Raw genomic sequence first — 13,533 nt, 5'->3', positions numbered from 1 at the left:
TCGTGGAGTGATGCCATTCGTAAGTCATAATTCGCCCACACACCCCATGTCAGACACTGCTTTTCCATGGAAAACGCTCAGCCAGCGATAAAGCCCCGTTAGCATCACGCTACCTCGGCTCTCACACAGATTATGCCACATCAGTGTTCTTTCTGTGGGGAATATATTTACTTGCTGTAAGGAGCCATCTAGTGAGGGTTTACTGCACATAAAATCAAAGTAACTGTTTCTTTACTGTTTCCAGGCAATACCAAAAGAAAAGGCACTAATTTTTTCCCCTCTTCCCCCCACTCCATGTGCTCCTGCCACACTTGAGCCGCGGCTAAAGCAAACAGCTTGAGCAGGTGAGGCTGTGTGGACTGAATGCTCATTCCTCTGGCTATCCCTTTACAAAAGACAGGGAGCACATGTGCTCACCCTCGCTCAGCTCTGCTCTCGGGGGACCCATACAGAGCCAGGCACAGTCCCGGAGGACCTGCCTTATGTGCTGGCAAGAGTAAAAGCAAAGTGTGTGGGTGGAGAATATAAGGAAGGGCCATGCTAGGCAGAAGTGAAAGGCCTTAAACTTGGTCCCGTTTTAGTGTACAGGAAACTGAAGAGCAGAGCCAGCCAGTGAAGTGCCTTTTGTCACGCAGGCAGCGATGGCATAGCTGGGAACTTAATTTAATTGACAGAAGGCTGAGCCAGAGCCTCAGTCATCAAACAGATAGTGGCATTTGAATGGTGGGCACTTCTTGCAAGTTTGCTTTTTTTGGTTTGTTTTGTTTTTTAAAGAACAATTAACCTGTGCAGATAATGAGAGAGTAGAGTCGAGAGTGTCCGTGCACTGCAGAAATCTGAAGTTACTGCTCCTGGAGCATCAAAAGCATGGCTACATTGCAAATCCATCTTGTTAGGAATTGTACAGTCTGCAGAAAGGACCAAACACACTGAGTTAAATATTAGCAAGACAGGGAAATGACAGTAGTTCTTCTGGTTAGAAGTAAGACTTCTAGCTTCAGGTTAGAATTAGGATTTTGTGTTGTGCTGTGAAACTATACCCAGCGAGTGCAGCTGGGGGAAGGGATGGGGTGCTGGGGCAGCATCATCTGTTTTGGTTGTTGAATCAGTCTCCAGACTAAAACAGAGCAGGCAGTGGGGTGTCCACCAAGGTGTGCCTGGGATGCTCTACAGCAGGTGACATACTGGAGTCTCCATTGTGACGTTCCCTGTGGAGCCTCCTCCAGCCCCTGCAAGCCTCCTGGGGTGGGAGTTTGCAAGCAGCTGTGCAGCACTTTGAGCAGCCTTATGCTGTGCTGACACTGGAGTAATCTTCCCCATCTCCCAGCTATCTCCAGTGCTGGTTCTAAGGAGGCAGCTTTTCTGCCCCTCGATAACTCAGCTCTGTCCTCCCCCATGTTGTCCTCAGCCCAATTCCCCTTGGCACAACTGGCCAGCCCTCAATGGGAGAGCACTGAGGGACAGCTCCTCCAAAGGGCTGAAAAAAAATGGGCACCCTGGAGGAAAGAGACTCTGAGATGTTTGACACTGTGATACACAATAAACAGGACTGTCATTTTCCACAGCTACACTGCATATCAGGATAGGGAAAGTGATCCAACTTTCATAAACAAGCCTTTATTCTACAAAACCCAGACACTCTCTCATGTACTAGAAAATGCTCTGAATTATGAATGCCTGCCATTTTACAATAACTATTCCTTGCTTTTAATTTTTTGTCTTGAAAATGCAATTTATTTATTTATTTATTTATTTATTTTTACGGTGAGAAAATCCCTATTTTTAGTTGGTGGAAATTATTTGACTACATCAATGATTAATAGGTTTAATGTAATAGCTGCAATGGAAATTTAAAAACCAAACACACCAAACAGAGCTAAATGGATTTGTTATAATGATTTCATTAGGGATTTTTAAAAGTTTGCTTTATACTTGCAGTTTGTTGCCAGAAAGAATTCGCTGAATTCAGTCAAAATGGTTTGTTCTTTGTCTGTCCGTGGTCACCATAGCTACCATTTCAATCTGTTAACATATGTGGTATTATTTTGTTCCTTTCTCTTAAACTCTGTTCACAGATGCTGTCAAGATTTTCCTTTGTACATATCTGATCGGTTCATGCCAGGTTTGGCTCCATGCCTTTTCAGAGGAGAGCCTCTATGATGAGGACAAGGTGGTCAGGCACTCGGTGCAGCAATGGAGACAAGATTAGAAGCTGGGGTGGGGGGTGGCTCCTACTCCGCTAAGGCATGGGATCTGTGAGAAATACCTCAGGAACACATTGTCAGAGGTGTGTCTTTTTTTCTGGAGAGATAGGTATTCCCTGGATGTGCTGTGGCAGCTCCTCAGCTGCCATAAATCAGTATAAATGCATTCATTTTAGTGGAGGTGTCGCGTCTGCTGGTAGTCAGGTCCTGTGATGTTGCTCATTACACAGGTTTTGGGTAAGGAGCCAAGAGATGAAGGGAGGCACGGCTACAACATTCTGAATAAATAAGTAATAAGATTGTACAGTCTCTATTCTCTTGCTTTTTCCAGTCTTAGAAAAGGTTCAGGTTGCCAGTGAGTACGGAAATATATCCACCCTGTGCTATGGAGGGGATTGGAATATTTAGTGGAGATCAGATTATCCACATTTTGCATTTTAATTGGCATCAAGTGAGGGAAAAAGTCAGTTTTCTCTACTGCTGAATGTGAAGATGATTGAGATGGCTTCATTTTCTGTCCAGCTGTGAAGCAGGCAGGTAAATATATTGATGTACATATGCAGTACAGTTTATAGTGGTGAAGCCGTAAGAGAAATCAGATAGTCTGGAAAATATACAATTTTCTTTCACAACAAAGCACTCACAGTAGAGAGTAAAGTTAAGGTGAGTCTATATATTTATATTTTTAATGGTATAAAAGCATTTGTTTAAAGCTCTGTGGCTGTGATTTTTCAGAGCCACTGAGCACCCTGCTCTCTGATTTCTTTTAACTGGAGATGTAGGTTTTCAGCAATTCTGGCAGCCGGGGCCTCTCTACTAATGCCTGCAGAGAGTAGCTGGAGAAAGAGTGAGAAACATTATTGTAATGAGGGGCTAATTCTGCCTCTCCTTCCTGCCTCTCAGTGCAGATGAAAGAGTGCCTGCAAGTCATGTTATGTGCACAGGGAAAGGGAATTCTGATTACTGGCTCTGGCTCCCCAGGGGCAGGGATGCTCTCCTAGCACAACTCACAGTAAGTCACATCTGCATTTCCAGTATAAGGCTCATTTTTAAGGACTCCTAGTTTGGCTATAAAAATTCACTTAGCATGCATGAATAGAAACCAAATTGACAAGATAGACCATAACTGCTCTGAAAGGGCCATTAGTTCCTGTTGTATGAAAAATCCACGTTTTAAAAAAGCGAGTGTTGCTCACATTTGCACAACAGGCTGTAACTATTCCTTGTAAGTCATTATAGCCTGTATGGAAATAACAATTTTCAAAATCACTATTGATACCACAGACACAGAAACAGCAGGAGGCAGATGCCTGTGCTTGATATTAATCCAGAGCCTTCCAGTGCCTCTGAGCAGGTTGGGATCAGTTTAAACCCTCGATTTACAACATTGTAACTGAGAAAAAGTAGACCACAGAAGAAAGATTTGGTCTAATGTCTGAGTTTGGTTTCTGGTGTCATCAGGTGAATACCAGTGGTGCAGTGGCTGTGAAAGGGTACCAACAAGTTGTCTGTTGAGAAACAGCATCCATCCCCTGTGCTCAGTGCTGGTGTGGGGGGGAAATGCATCTGTCTTAGATGTGTTCAGTGTTTAATAAGGGAAAAAAAAAATCTTGGGGCAGATAGGAATGTAGCTTTTTTTTTAATAATGATTTTAAGAGGTACTAGGTCATGTTGTTTTATAAAATTGTTTCTTTTGGTTCATGATTAGTTCCTCACTTGACACTAAATAGAGCTTTCATTGATTTTTTAATTGTCTTTTTTTGGGTTTTCATGTGTTGCAGGTTTTCTTTAGACAAATACCAGTGAAGGACTAACCTTGATTTTTCTCTTCTCCCCCTGAGATAACTAGCATTTGAGATTTCCAGATTATATTTGGACTGAATGGAAGAGAAAGCATACAATAAAAGGTTGGCTCTTAGAGTCCTGATGAGCTGTGCTGCCTTAGGGGTGTGTTCACAGAAACACTGGGCCTGAGCCTTCTACTGTTTTTTTTAACAAAGGGAATTTCCAGGGATTTCAGCAGAGTGATCTCCATGTACGTCAGAATGATGTGAAAGACAATTTTCTCCACTCCCACATACGTGTATGGACATACCAACCTGTACATTTTTACTCTGTTACAACAGTTTGCTTGGACCTATGACTATGAGTTTTGAGGGGAATTTCAGATTAATTCAAATAGTTCCCTTTCCCATAGGAATGCCAGTGGTCAGAGGCCCTTCAGGATACCTCTGGCTGCATTTCCCTAAGATCACCCTATGTCATGGGAAAAGATTGAGATGAATGGTGGAGTAAAGGGGGCTGTGTTGGCAGGACGTCAAACTGGGGGTTTTTTTGGTAGGATTTCAGGAGCAAGCAGCTGCCTCTCAACTGGACCTCTCTTCCTCATTGCTGAGATTACCCTGATAGCAGCAAGACATGAGGGGGACTGAGGGAGGCTTGGCTGAGGGACTTTGCTGCGATTGCAGCCCCGGGCACTATCGTGGGAGGGTGCTGGTAGGGAGCTGCCTGCCAGGTTGCAAAGGTAGGACACCTCTCTCTGAGCAGCCTTTTCTGCTTCCACCTCTGTTGCTGTGGACTGCAGCAACGTGGAAAGCTGCTCCCATCGAGAGACTTGTACAGAGGAGTTTTCCTGCTGGATTCAGGTGATGTTTCTCATAGTTGGTTAGCCTTGCCATAGCAGCATCCTTCGAAGATAATGCCACAGAACTGCACAAGTAGCTGCTCCCGAGGAAAACTTCCCTCACTCAAAAAAAAAAAAACCAAAAGAAAAAAGGGTTGATTTAAAAACTGAAGTGCAAGGGATTGTATTCCTTGCAAACCTCTTGCAATGAATATCTACTGTTAAACCTCAATCTCTGTCCCGCTAGGTCTTGTGACAAAGAGCTCTGCAAAGGGATGTGCATTGCTTGTTCAAAATCACCAATGAGGAAAATTATGTTATTTGACTCCCAATCACTCTAAAAATGATGGCAGCTGTCCCCTGCAATTCTGTCTCCCCTCACAGACTTCAGCACTGTGCCTCACTGCTGAGATGGTGATGAAGGAGACAAGTGAAATGAAAGTTTATAAAAAGAGAGGAGTATCTTCCCAGATAAGTGCTGTGCCACCTGCAATCATCCCTACAATTAAGTGGTTCCCTAAAAGGAAATATTGTTTCTCCATTTGTTTTTTTTAAGGAGTAATCTCTTCACACCATGTGTTTCTCTTCAAATATGGAGATTAACTTAAACACAGAATTGAGTGGGGCAAGCCCATCAGTTATCTGAGGCTTTCTACTCTGATTTTGCTGTGTGCCTTTTTCTCATTCTCAGGCAGGTAAAGGTCCCTGTCCCACCTCATTCAAAGTTTGTTTTTTGTGAGAAGGCACCAGCTATGGAGGGATTAGTACCACCAGAGACTAGCTCCTGTCTCACCTCCTCTCACTGCTGTCCCTTCCCACTTTCTCCTCCTGAGCTCTTCTCCGGGGCTGATCAGGGGTGCAGGATGTTGTTCAGAGAGGGGCTGCCCACTCTGGGTGCTGCCTGCCGAGGGTGCCCCACTCTGGAGCCCTGCTGGCTGGGCAGCTGGGGGAGCTGAGGGGGAACAGGGCTCCTTGACAGTCTCAAATTTAATTAGCTGAGAGAAGCTCCCAGGAGGAAAGGGAGGAAGCGGAATCCTGTGAGAGCAGCACAGGGTGACAGGGAAAGCCATACACCCCAGGAGTCAAAACCCTGCTAAGGGGATGTGCACAAGAGCAGAGACAGATGGATGATTCCTATTCCCATCAGCTTCATAGGCTGGGAAATAGCTCCTAGCATGGACGCTGAAACAAAACCACTAGAGTCTGTGTCCATACTTTGCTGGGATACACAGCAAATTCTGCCTGTGCCAAGATGTCGTGTGTTTGTCCCACTGCTCTCCCTGGTGTCGTCAGCCTCTGCCTGTGCAGGATTTCAATCTCATCCTCTCCTTCCTCCCAGGGCCAGCCCTTAGTGCCTCCCCTCCGGATCAGCCTGGAGCTTTGCTTCAAGCCAAGACATGGTTTCCTGGGCTGCTGTGGCTCCCCTAGTCCTGCCGTGCTTACCCTGCAGCTGCCAGCATCCCTTTTCCTGCCTCCTGCTGCTGATCCAGCCCCAGCTGCCTCTCTGCACCCTCTCACTCCCACCATAGTTCCCCCCTCTATTTTTTCCGCTGGCCTCCCACTCACTACAGGATATGAGCCATTCTCTCCAGTGGGAAATAAAAGTTTGGATTAAAATTTGCTATACTATTCCTTCTCTAAAAGCAACTTTCAGGCTGAAAGGCTCCAAGGACAAATTTGCAAAGGCTTGCAAGAGATTTAGGGACAGATTTTAAAAGTCTTTTAGTTACATTAAAGTGAAATTAGATGCCCCTTGGGGTTTTTTCAGCAGAAGGGGGTGTTTTTGAAATTTGCACATGATGCCTGTTTCTGTCTTTTAGGCTTGTAAATGCTTCCAGAGATTTTGGGTTTGAACACCCAAGTCCCCTTGAAATCTAAGAGAACCAGGCATCAACTCCCATGCATTCCTTCCAAATTCCAGCCAAAATTGTTGTCGAACTTGGAGCACGAAGTTCTAATGTAAGAGATTATAAACCCGACTTCCGCTCTGCATTAGCAGGCAGCTTAGCACCAGGGGAAAAAAAAACAATCCATAGTGTTGACTGTATAAACATCTTGTTCAAAGGGCAACATTTTCCTGATTAATAGCCTTTCAGTATTAAAAACAATCAGTCCAGAGCATGATTAATTGTCCCTTTTACTACTAGTAACCAAATATATATATATATATATATATATATATATATATATACATACATACATATATACTTGTGTAAACACACAGGCACATTCTCACTGGGGTAAGCATTTTTAGCATGTCTGTTTTCAAGGAAAATACTGTACAAAAGAGGTGAGAGCAGCAAATGGGTAGGGTTTTAGCTCTCGTAACCCTTTGTCACAAGAACTGTCAGCCCTGAGGATGCATGATGAGCATTGCTGCCCTGGGAAAAGTCTCAAAAGGAAGGAGACCAAGAAAGAGGCAGAAGACACTTTTTTTTTTCATCCAGAGAATGAAGGCTGCTCAGTTGTTGGGCATCCTGGCTGCATTTCTACTTCATCTGTATTTCACTTGTGGGAGTGACAGGGTTAATGGCAATAAGAAAAGTTTTCATTTAAAAACTGGCAAGGAGAGGTGCTTTTCCTTTGACAAAGAGAAACAAATTTCAAGAAATTATTTAAAAAGACAGTCCTGCCTCATGCAACCTGTTAGGTTACAACACACATGCAACAATAACACTGTCTTTATAAGGAGGAGACCTTTTCTCCCACCTTTTTTGGTCTGATATCTAAATAGCTGAGCAGGTTAACCACTACATTTCAGTAATGTCCAGAAGTTGCAGTCAAGCTCAGGATCTAGGAAAAATATCATCCCTGCTTTACATAACTCAGTCTGTTGCAGATCATGCACGAAACTCCTCTTGGTGAGCCTTGGCAGGTCACACAGGTGTGCACAGTCACATGTGGGATCATGGCCTAACATGTCAGTAGAATTTTGATCCAGGTAAACAAGACCCCCACACACCATAGGCTCACTTAGTGCTCAAGAGGTTTCCTCCTCATCTGTCCCACCTTGCAGAACTTCAAAATAAGTTTTAACACAGGTTTTCTGCAGAGCAAACAGCACGAGCCAGAGGAGTAGAATTCATTGCTCTTCTGGCGCTTGTATTAGAGGCTGATAAAAGTGTATTCACTACTGCTGCTAAAAAATAAAACACAATTCTGTGTTTTGTGTACAGTTTCTGTGTACATGTTCACCCACACTCTGCAAAGAGTTTTCTTTATGGCCAGAAAAGAATTTTTCAAAATTTCCTTCAAGAACACCCCCAAAATCTGTAGTGCTGTGTTGGAACACCCTCATAACTTCAGGCTAAAGCCGAAGCAGAAAGAAACCCAACACCACAGTGTTCGGGAAGAAGAAACAAGCACGAAAAATTTTCTCAATGGTTAGAAATAAAAAGCTCCCATTAGCATCAGAGATGTTCTGTTCAGGGCTTATGAATTTCTGCAGAAAGGTTTGAAAACAAATAGGAGCCCTGCTGTGGGTGAAGAGGATGTTGTTGGCCTGGGACAACAGCTGTGACAGGTGCAAACTGCAGTGACAGTGACAATGCCAAGACTTCCTGCTTTGGGGACATACACACATGCACAGAGTGCACACATGCAGCCTTTGGCACCCAAGGCAGAAGGCAGAGATCTGCTGTTGTTCCTGGGCATCTCCTTATCTTCTGCTGGGGTCACAGAGCAGCCTGGTGAGTGGGCAGGAGGGGTAGAGTGTGCCCTACTGCCCCAGGGTATGGCTTCAGCAGCAGTGGCCTCCCTCATGGCACTGCCAAGCAGAACTGGGGACAGGGAATACACTGCTCCCCCAGCCTGGGGATGGACTGCACTGCTCAATCCCGCTTCCAGGAGGAGCTGCAGGGGCCATGGCTTTGGGAAAGGCAAACAGTGGCGAAGCGGCAGTAAATGTTGTTTCCACAGTTTAAATGAGGGAAATTGTGTTATAAATAATTTAGATGATTGACTTAAGATTTTAATCCTGGGGCCTAAGTGGGTAATGGCTATAAAGAGAGGAGGAGGGAGGGAAGGAGAGAGAGGAAGTGAAGACAAAAATTAGGCCCCAATTTGCAAAGCTGTACACACATGTCTTGGTGTAAACTGTACGCACACGCTTCCAAATGTCTTCTGTGGTCTTGGGTTCAAGTGTGTTTCAGCCTAAGTCTTGGGTAAGCCTTTTTTTTTTTTTTAAGTGGTGGGACTTTCAAAAGCAATGGAGAAACCTTTTGAATTTTACTCAAGCTCATTTTTAAATGAAAGAGTGGGTGTTCCTTTCCTGCTCTTGGATTTCTGGTGTAGAAATCCTAGAGTGTTAGGATTTCTAGAAATCCTAGAGTGTTAGGATTTCTGGTGTAGAAATCCTAGAGTACAGAGAAGGATAACGAACACTCAGCCATGTTTGCATTCCTGTCTATCATGAAAATGTATTCTGCACTACAGAAGTAATACACTTCACACTGGAAAATATTTGTGGCTGTCAGTGCTGGGGTTTAAGAGCATCACTAATTACTCCCCTGATTTAGAGCTGATATTTTTAAAGAGTGTGGGATCAAGAGTCACAGTCATAAAATTTAACATTGTGAGCTAGCAAAAGTTATTTTAATGCAGTGAAAGTGAGCTCAGTTTTTCTGCTTTAAATAACTGTGTTGAATAAATATTCACAGGTACACACATGTGTACATGAAGGAAACTGTGCATGTCAGTATGTACAAACAACACACGTACCGAGTGTAGAGGAGAAAGGAGATATTGTAAAGACGACAGTATGCTGAAACAAACTACCATGCATTTCAAAAAGGTATTTCTTTCCCTAATTTTAATGGACAAAATACCGTGTCTAAACTAGAAGTGAAATGATTTTGATAATCTTAAGCACAACATAGAGAGGGAAGGATAAGCCCAGGGCTGGAGACCACGGCTCTCCCTCGGCAGCTCTTTCCCCCTCCCCCTGTGCAAATTCTCTTGGATTAAAATGGCAGAGGGAGGCGGGGAGTGGCTGGGGACAGTTTGGCTGAAACGAGATAACCGCTGCTAGTCAAATGGCACTTTTAATTGCACAGGCCAATAAAAAAACCAACTTGCTACAGAAGTTAATTTGAATGAAAATAGCAGACACACCCCACAAGCTGCTTTCCATGATCGTGCATTGCGTTGCCTCATCCTGACGTACAGTCCGAGTCGCAAAATAACAGCGAGCGGTCTATACATACTTTGGTTGCCCATTTAGCCAGGGCGGGTCCGGACTCCCCGTTCCCGTCCCTCCTCCCCCATCAGTTCTCCCCCGCGGCGTGCAGGTTTTCCCGGCAGGAGCCTCGTGTGACGAAGGGAGGGAAAGCGGTCCCGCTGCCCCTTTTGTTCTCTCCCTCGCCCCGCTCCGGGAGCGCTGCCGGCGGCGAGGCAGCCGCTCGCTGCTGGGTCACCCCGGGGAAGGCACCGGGCGTGGGACGCGGCCGCCCCCGGGAGGGATTCCTGATCCCGGCCGGCTCATCCTCCTCCGCCGCGTGGGGAACCGGGCGCGCCGCTGGGAATGTGGGGCGCCGGATCTGTTGCTCGGCCGGGCCCCCAGCGCGAATCCCGGCTCGGCACGGGAACGAGGATGGGGGAACTCAGGAGTTACTTGAGCGGAGCTGGGCGGCAGCGGCTCCTCGGCACCGTGCGAGCCCCGCGGCGGGCGGCTCTGCCCCGGGGGTAGTGGCAGCGCCCTGCGGGCGGGGCTGCACCGCGGACCCCACTCCGTGCGGTCCCGCTGCCCGGCGGGATGCTGCCGTTCCCTCGGGGCAGCAGGAGCACCCCCAGTCCCAGCGCTGTCCCGCAACCTCGGCGCCGCTCCGGCGGGGCCGCCCCCTCCGGCCGCCGGGACACCCCTGCCCTCGGCGTTCTGTGGCCGGTGCTGCCGACAGGAGCCGTCCCGAACACAAGGATCACAGACCTCCGACCCCGCCGGGCTCAAATCCCCCAGGGAAACTGAGCTTTGTAGGGAATCCCATTCAAACCGCGTCGTAACCTTCCGCCGCGGGGGGAGGCGCAGGGGGGGGCAAAGTAGTCCCTCGCCACGATCCTCCCGGGACTGAGTTCCCGGCGGGGCGGCGGAGCCGGGCCGGGCCGGGGGAGCGGCCGAGGAGAGGCTCCCCGGCGGGAGCTGCGGGCCCGCCTCTCCCCCGCTCGGCCCGGAGCAGGAGAGAGGGGAGCAGAGGTATCGCCGGGCGGAGAGATCGCGGCTCCAGCACACACGCACGGCCCGCGCTCCGCCCCCGCCGCGCCCAGCGAACGGAAGCGCGGGGCCGCTGCGATGGACAGGCGGCGCCGGCCAATGGGCGGGCGGGATGGCCTCCCAAAATGTAGGTTCGGCCAATGGGCAGCGGCGGGAGCGGGAGGGGCGGGGCTCTCGGCGGGCAGCAGCGCAGGTTGAGCGGAGTCCCAGCGCAGGGCTGGGATGAGCCTCAAAGTTCGGGGCGATCGCGGTGGGGGATGTAGCAGCGCCGCCACCGCCGCGCACCGGCCCGGCCCGCCCCGGCTCCCGCCCGCCCTTGGCGCCTCCCACAGCCCCCCCCCCGCAGTTTTTAAACTCTGATCCCCCCCCTTCCCTTCTTTTCCACTCCCCCCCCCCTTCCTCCCCTAAATGCCAGCCATGATCGAGAAGGGCCCGGAGGTCTCGGGGAAACGGCGGGGCAGGAACCACAACGCCGCCGGGGCGAATAATAACAACAACGGCGGCAGTAAAAGTTTATCCGCCGCCCCCAACGGCAACAGCAGCGGGAACTCCTGGGAGGAGGGGAGCTCGGGGTCCTCCAGCGATGAGGAGCACGGTGAGGAGCGGGAGGGGGGGTGGTTTTTTTTGGGGGGGGGGGTGAAGGGGCCGCTTGGGCCCACGCGGGTAACGCTTGTCCCTCTGCCTCCCTCAGCTGGCGGCGGAATGAGGGTCGGGCCGCAGTACCAGGCGGTGGTCCCTGATTTCGACCCCGGTAAGTCTTTATTATATTTTATGGGGGGACAAGTCCTCCCCTCTCATTTAGTGCTTTGGACCCCTCCCGATGAGCGGAGCCCCCTGGGGGGTGGGGGGTGGGGTACCCGGGGCACCTCTCATCGGAAGGGGTCCAAAAATAATCCTCCCTTAATTCTAGTCTCAAACACCCAGAGCAAGAACAAGGACCCCCCCCTTCCTCCCCCCTTCCCCAACGCACACGGTTGATAAAAGAAGTCTCGATGCTTTCCAGAGGGCGCTTTGCAGGCAGGGAGGAACAGGGAAGCTGGCAGGGCTGGAGGAGGCAGGAGATGGCAGTTGGGTGGGATTTTTTTTTTCTTCTTTCTTTCTTTCTCTCTTTCTTTCCTTTTTTTTTTTTTTTTTTTTTTTTTTTTTTTTTTTTTTCTTTTTTTCCTTTTTTTTTTTTTTTTGTTTGTTCTATCCTCTCCTGAACTCGTGTTTCTGTAGTCTCAGTGATAGGTATGGAACTAGAAGACATCAAGTTACAAATATTTTTTTCGAAGGTATTTAGAAGTGACTTGGGTCTGTATTTTAATTTTCTCTCTTCCTAAGAAGCTGCTCGCCTCCCTCCTCCAAAAAAATTATTGTTTCACGTTCCAGCTATTCCGCTGCGGTTCTTTGTAAGCTAATTTAAAGTGGTATGGAAGCAAATTTTGAGCAAACAAAGGAATTGGGGCTGTGCTGAAAGGCAGGTGCTGGAAGCACGTTAGTACTGATGTATCTCCGTGTATAGAAAGACAGGCTGTTGACCTCTTTAGTTTGAAATCTAAGCTTTTTTTTTTTTTTTTTTTGGTATTGTTCCTTTGTAAGTGGAGGTTGAAGCCAGCGAAAACCTTCCTCCTGCCTGCTGGAGATCCTAGCGTTTGGAGTTGTCCCTTTGCCCAGCCCAAACTTAATTGAATCCTCCGCACCTCTCGCCTTAAAACAAAAAGAATAGTGTGGAAAGCCACGGTGTCTCTTTATCGAATAATCCTTAGAGTTACTATTGTGTGGGTTCAGGAAAAAGGTTTCTCGTGGGTCATCCTCAGACTGTGCACTAATGTTGGATACCTTTTTTATTATTAAGTATGTTTGTTCTTAACTGTTCAGGTCTCAGGGTAAAGAGGATTTTTTTTCTTAAGTTCAGTATTACTTGTATTTATTTATAGAATAATTTTCCCCCACCCCTTCCCCCCTTCGTTTTCATGACAAAATAAGATGCAAGGTCTTGGCACATGGGAGCTCCGTTTCTTGGTTGACCAGGAGGAAAAAGGGGGCGGGCGGGGAGAGGAGGAGGAGGAGGAGATGGGGGGGAAGGGAGGGGGAGCAGTTGGTTAGGCAGCAGTTGACACTGGTTTTCAATCTGTAGGTCAAACGTAACATTTCTGTAGCACACACAGGGTGCATCACACTGGCTATTCAGCCACGTATCACAACAATACTTGGGCTTTTCGGTCACCCTGGAGAATTATGCTCTTTTGTGCAATTCATTTCTGTAACATAATGGAGGGGGGAAAAATACTGTGAGCCCCTTCCTCACTGTTATGTGCTCAGCTGTACATTGTTCTGGTTTAAACTCACAGGCATACAGTGACCTATACAAAGGTTATTGTTTTCTGTGCTCTGTGGAGTAGGAGGGAGAGAGGAAGTGTGAGATGTGAAGAAACAAATTTTTTTCTCAGTAATACGTACCCTAACACAGGATCAGCAGGTACTGGTGTTTGAGTACACAGTGTAATATAGCAAGCTCA

At 47.7% G+C, this 13,533-nt stretch overlaps 1 protein-coding gene across 1 annotated transcript in view; it reads left to right on the top strand.

Moving 5' to 3' along the window:
- Positions 1 to 11,090: 11,090 nt before the first annotated feature.
- The window catches only part of RCOR1 (REST corepressor 1), an 84,407-nt gene continuing 81,964 nt past the window's right edge, over positions 11,091 to 13,533 (top strand). The window contains exons 1-3 of the mRNA XM_017807649.1: positions 11,091 to 11,159; positions 11,448 to 11,627; positions 11,724 to 11,783. Coding sequence (XP_017663138.1) covers positions 11,111 to 11,159; positions 11,448 to 11,627; positions 11,724 to 11,783 — 289 coding nt within the window. The 5' untranslated portion in view covers positions 11,091 to 11,110. The remainder of the gene's footprint in view (positions 11,160 to 11,447; positions 11,628 to 11,723; positions 11,784 to 13,533) is intronic.

Source organism: Lepidothrix coronata, unplaced genomic scaffold (assembly GCF_001604755.1).
Source record: "Lepidothrix coronata isolate B3197 unplaced genomic scaffold, Lepidothrix_coronata-1.0 Scaffold19, whole genome shotgun sequence".
Classification (NCBI taxonomy): domain Eukaryota; kingdom Metazoa; phylum Chordata; class Aves; order Passeriformes; family Pipridae; genus Lepidothrix; species Lepidothrix coronata.
This window is presented reverse-complemented; position numbering and strand designations above follow the sequence as displayed.